Source organism: Petaurus breviceps, unplaced genomic scaffold, assembly GCF_028583685.1.
Source record: "Petaurus breviceps papuanus isolate PSGF00001 unplaced genomic scaffold, PetGlider_PUasm1.0 90977, whole genome shotgun sequence".
NCBI classification, from domain to species: Eukaryota; Metazoa; Chordata; class Mammalia; order Diprotodontia; family Petauridae; genus Petaurus; species Petaurus breviceps.
This window is the reverse complement of record NW_027187391.1, coordinates 26,671,131-26,676,655: the sequence shown is the minus strand read 5'-3', so window position 1 is coordinate 26,676,655 and position 5,525 is coordinate 26,671,131. Positions and strand designations below refer to the sequence as shown.

The following is a 5,525-nucleotide window of genomic DNA, read 5'->3' as shown; positions in this document are numbered from 1 at the left end:
CCACCTAGTGGTCCTGACATACAAGACACTCAGCTCCAGGCATTTCCTCTTGCTGTCCCTTGAGCCTGGAATGCTCTCCATCTTCATTGAAGTCTTGGTTTCCAAGGCTTCAAGTCTTAACTGAAGCCCCATCTTTTAAGAACCTACAGGAATTTCTGTAGAATCTAGAAGCCTTTACCACCCCCCCCCTTAGTTCTAGTGCCCTTCCCCAATGTTTATTTATGTTTCCTGGTAGTCTCCCTTAGACTGTAAACTCATTGAAGGTCAGACAGAAGTGTTTTGCTTCTTTTTGCCTTCTCAGCACTTACCACACAGTTGGTGCTTAAAGTTTCACTGACTGACCTGTTACTAGACATCCTGTGATTTTTTTTTTAAATGGAAAACTCTTAGAATTGCCTAATTCTTTGAAAAATAAATTTAAGTTCCTAAGATTTAGAGCTGGAAGGAACCCCTTGGAGATTTTTTAGTCCGATCCCTCATTTTACAGGTAGGACACTGAAGCCCAGAGAGGCTGTCACTTATCCAAGGTCACATACCTAATTAAAGAAAGGCAGATCTTCTGGTTACAAATCTTGTTTGGCCATTGGCAATTTAACTAGCTTGTTAACAAAAGGGTTGAGAGAATAACTAATAATTCAATATTCCTGGTGCAGATCAGAGCTTGTAAAATATTACAAGTCAATTTCAAATTTTGTGATTTTCACTTTGCAGCAATGGCCTTCCTGTATTTATAGTAAGTATGTTAAGAGCAGGGGATGCTAATTTTTATCTTGAACAAGTATACTGTATAGGTACTAGTGGCACTACCTTAACAGGGCAATATTTACATTTCCCACCTTTTGGAGTCGACCATGGTTACCTCTCCCCACTCCTCCCAAATAACACCCTGAATAAAAAAAAAAAGGAATTGCAAGGGACTTCAGGGACCACACTATAACCAACCCCCTCAGTTTGGCATGCACAATTTTCATCTAGGACACAAACATCCCAGGACTGAGCAGGCCAATCACACCTATTTAAAATTATATAAATACAGTAATTTAGTTCTATCAACAACATATTTTCCTGAAAGAATTAAATTAATTAAAAAGGAGGCACAGGTGCATTGTAAACTTTCTTTATATTTCAACTGAAAAAAGATATGGTTGCAGAGACTTTCAGCATTTTTGGCTGCACAACTAATAAAGTCTTTTATTTGTCATCTTTCCCCTTTGTCTTTCTATATACCATTTCTCGGAAACTGGCTAGAATCTTGTTTTCTCTCTTCCTTCTCTCTTCTTGGTTAAAGGATGCTAGAGCTCGCTTCTCATCAGCACTGTAGATCTGGTTTTCTTTTCGAAGTCGCACAGCTTCCATTCTTCGGTGTCTACTACCACTCATGACATAGCCTGAGCATTCAAATGATGCAATCTCTTCACTAGTCAGCCCAATTTCTCCTCTTCGAGGGATTCTCTTTCCAGCTTTGACATACTCAGCCATGGCTGCACCTTCCCCTGGCAACAGAGCATGCCCATAGTTCAAAGGTCTATCATCTTGAGAGGCATGTGTCACAGGTGCTTCTGGTCCAATTAAATCCATAGTTTCTGCATTCTTTGATCTCTCAATCCAAAGATCATCTTCTGGGAACTCTTCATCAGAGACATCAGAGCTTGACTCAGTAGACTCTTTCTTATATTTCTTCTTCTTGGACCTTTTCACTTTGTGTTTCTTTTTCTTTTTCTTCTTGGCTTTCTTTGCCTTCCTTCTCTCTTCTTCACTGCTGGAATCAGAGTCAGAATCAGAGTCACTGTCAGTGGGGGAATATTTTTTATGTTTCCTTTTGGATGTTTTTTTCTTTCTTTTCCTCTGAGCACTCTCTTTGGAGCGACTCACCTTCTTCTTCTTCCTCTTCTTTTCCTCTTCAGAACTAGAACTTGAAGCACTTTTCTTGGACTTTGAATCTTCCTCCTCTACAGGGGTGTGTTCATCTGAATCAGGCTCCGGGAACTTGGGGGAAAGCCCCCAAACCTCCGGGGCTCCAAGTTCCCCGATCCGCTCCCGTTCACGTAACCTCCTCTGGCGCAGGCTCTCCTCCTTTTCCTTCTCGTAGTAATCCGGCCATTGCCGGTCGCCCCCATGGTGATGATAGTGGTGGTGGTGATGGTAGTGGGCGGAAGATGAGGATGACGAGCCGCGCAGATCAGGGAGCCGCTCTCGCTCGCGTCCGTGGGTCCGGCTGGGGCTACGGCGGCTGCGGCCTGGGCCTCCCGACTCCGTGAAGGACGATGGCTGCCGGAAGCCGTTGCGCTCCCGGGAACGAGAACGGGAGCGGCCCCGCGGCGAGCGGACGGCTTTGGTGTTGGGGGGGCTCTCGGAGGAGCTCCGGCGGCCGCCGCCTCCTCCTCCCGAGGCTGTAGCTGACGTTCCGCTACCACCGCCTCCGTGACGCCGTCGCCGGGAAGCTGGGGCATCCTCCGGGCTGCGAGAGCTAGAAGCCGGCGCCATGGCGCCGAGCCGCGCCGCTAAGAGCCCCGCCGCTCCGCTAAAAACCCCTCCAGGCGCTCTCGCGAGAAGAGAAATCGGAAGAAGCTTTTACCTTAAGTCCGGTACGAGAGACTTCCTCAGAGGGGCATGGCCCATTTCTAAAGCAAGGGATTAGCAGATTCCAGAGTCTTTCTAAGGTGCCACACAAGGATTCTGTTTTCTTTGGAAAGATCTTCCCAGGCGGATGTAGCCCTGTTTGGGGTAGGGACGAGAGAATTACAGCCTGCGGGTACACGGAGATTCAGTTTTCATGAGAGAGAACGCCCTGAAGGGGCGTGGCCCATCCTCTGGGGCTGGACTTAACAAACTAGCTTGTTTGCTGCTGATGGAGCACGAGGATTCGGTTTTCATTGGTGAGAACTCCTGGGAGGGGCGTGGCCCTGATTCAGTGCGTAGAGAGTAACCTCTGACCTGTATGCGGCTGCCGTCATCACTCCTGTAAGAGAACTACAGCCAGTCCCCTGGTGTGAAGAGCCAATGAGGTCTTACTTCCTGCCTCGTTCATGCCACAGTCGTTTCCCCAAACATCTACCCCTTTTCCCCCCCTCCCACTCCCAACACGAAGCGGAGGAGGGCTGGCTAGGGAGAAAGGAAGCCTGGCAATTAGTCAGTACCCAATTTGGAGCTAAGATGGTGTAGATTGGTAGCCGCGAGGGGCCTTAGGAGCCAGCTGATTCAACACCTTTGTGTTACAGATAACGAAACCAAGACCCAGAAGGGCTAAGTACCAACTGCCAAAATCCAGCACTCGAACTTAGGCCATGGTACAGTAGAAAAAGAACTGGATTTGAAATTAGGTCAATTTGAATTCTGCCTCTGCTACTTTTTACCTGTAAATCCTTGGCCAAGTTACTTAATCTTCCTATGATTCAATCTGTTTCTTCATCTGTAAAGTAAAGGGGTTGTACCATCTGATTTCTGAGGTCCCTTTCAGCTCTACAGCTATGCACCTATGATTCTGTGACACCAAGAATATTATTCTTTCCAGGATGCCTCTGAACTCAGAGTGCCTTACTATTAGAGCGAATGAGGCTATTCCTTGGTCCCATGGCCCACCCACTTTCACACAAGCCTTCTTTTGCTAAGGTTTTGAATGCAAGGACTTGCTTCTGTGGAATTGGGAGTGATTGCTAGGTTCATCTGATAAATTCAAATATTTTATAATGTATTTGCCAAGTGTTACTCAATAAACACTCAAAACCCATTAAAGATGCTCCTTCTTGCTTCTCTAGTGTAACCCAAAGCCTAAAACAGTCTTGTAGGCCAGTGCTAAAGAATATTGATTTTAAAATAATTAAGCCGAACTCAGATAAACTCTAGAATAGGGATATGGGAGACATTTTTTAATCGTTTTAGGTTCAGTAGCAGTTTTGTATTATGTTCTAGACTTCTTCCTTTAAAAAAAAAGCCACCTGTAAATTTAAACTTTTTACTAATATGGTTCATCCAGCTCATGAGATAGCATTCGCTAGGGGGCAGTATAATCTAAGACTTGGAAAAGACGCTATCAAGGCTAAGTTATAAAACTTCATTTTATGTCTGTTTAAGGACAGACAATTATTTTTGGAAATGATAAAAGTAACAGAAAGTAATTAATTAAAATTAATTAATAACCTGAGATAACAGATTATATCTATAGGTTGGAATTTTGGAGTCTTCTAAATTTAATTTGCTTAATAGCAAATGGCAAATGAAAAGTTTTGTGTTCTGCATAGTTCTCAATTTGCTTGATAGTGATTAACAAAGCTTGGAAGTTATGTACGCTGTTACAGTCTTTTTCAGCAGTTTCTAGTAGAAAGAAGAAATAGAAAGTACAAGGAAATAAAGGCTTTATTTCAGAATAAGTATCCAGTTAGAAACAGAAGTAGGTAAATGTTTATCAAGAAAATACTCAAGTGGGTCAGAATCCAAATATTGAGTTTTGGATTTCTTATCTGCTACTTAATTCTCCATGGATAAGAGTAACTATTTATAACAGCTAGTATTTGTATGTTCTTTAAGATTTGCAAAGTGCTTTACAAATATCTCATTTTATCTTCACAACATTCCTTTGAGGTAGATGTGATTATTCCCATTTTACAAATACGAAACTAAGACTTAAAGAAGTTAAATGACTGGCCTTGGTTTACACAGCTTCATTTCTACCTAACTCCAACCCCAGTATACTATGTACTTTGCCACTGGTAATGGAATTTTGGTTTTTCTTAAAATATCATGTATCTCAAGAAGAGCCAGCTGAAACATATTTATTAATGTTAATTGGCCAAACAAATCAATGTTAATTGATTTGTTTAAATATGATAGAATTTTGTTTTGTAGGCATTTTGATGTCATTTCAGTTTCATAAAAAAGTTTTCATTATACAAAAGTTTATCTTGGATAGAAAGCAGCCAACTCTTGTTATCAGTCACATCAGTTTATTATTGATTAGTTGTTAATCAAGGTAGTCTCTAAACCCAGGAGCTAAAGTGGACATTTTTGTCAGTTTCTGACAAAAGAGTTTGTATCTGCTTTATTTGGAGAACTTGGTACAGTGGAAAGAGTTAGAAGACCTGGGTTCAAATACTGAGTGATGCTTACTAAATCTGTGTAATCTTGGTCAGGTCAGTGTATATTGGTGGCCTTCAGTTTCCTCAGTTGAAAATGAGTAGGTTAAATACTCAGAAGTATGATCTGGCATGTATAGAAGAACAGAGTTTGAATTCTGCTTCAGATACACCTATGTAATCCTGGATAAGACATGTAAATTGTGTTTAAGTTTTTATAAAATGAGAATGATAATAGTACCTCCCTTACACGATTGTGAGGTTCAAATGAGTTAACATATTTAAAGAGCTTTGTAAATCTTAGTGTTCTATAAATGCTATGATCTCAAGTATTTTGTAGGCCTGAATTAAATAATGATTTTGTCTATTTTACTTTGTTTTATTAGATTTTTCCCCATCTACTCTACATTTTAGACAGAAAGAACTACCAAGTAGTCTAATATTGACCTGTACCCT

At 41.7% G+C, this 5,525-nt stretch overlaps 1 protein-coding gene across 1 annotated transcript; it reads right to left on the bottom strand.

Annotated features, from left to right (window-relative positions):
* Positions 1-1,101: 1,101 nt before the first annotated feature.
* On the bottom strand, positions 1,102-2,856 carry LOC138152879 (NF-kappa-B-activating protein-like). Its single transcript, XM_069076939.1, has one exon. The coding sequence runs from the start codon at positions 2,482-2,484 to the stop codon at positions 1,192-1,194; it is 1,293 nt and encodes a 430-aa protein (XP_068933040.1). The 5' UTR covers positions 2,485-2,856; the 3' UTR covers positions 1,102-1,191.
* Between the last annotated feature and the right edge of the window lie 2,669 nt (positions 2,857-5,525).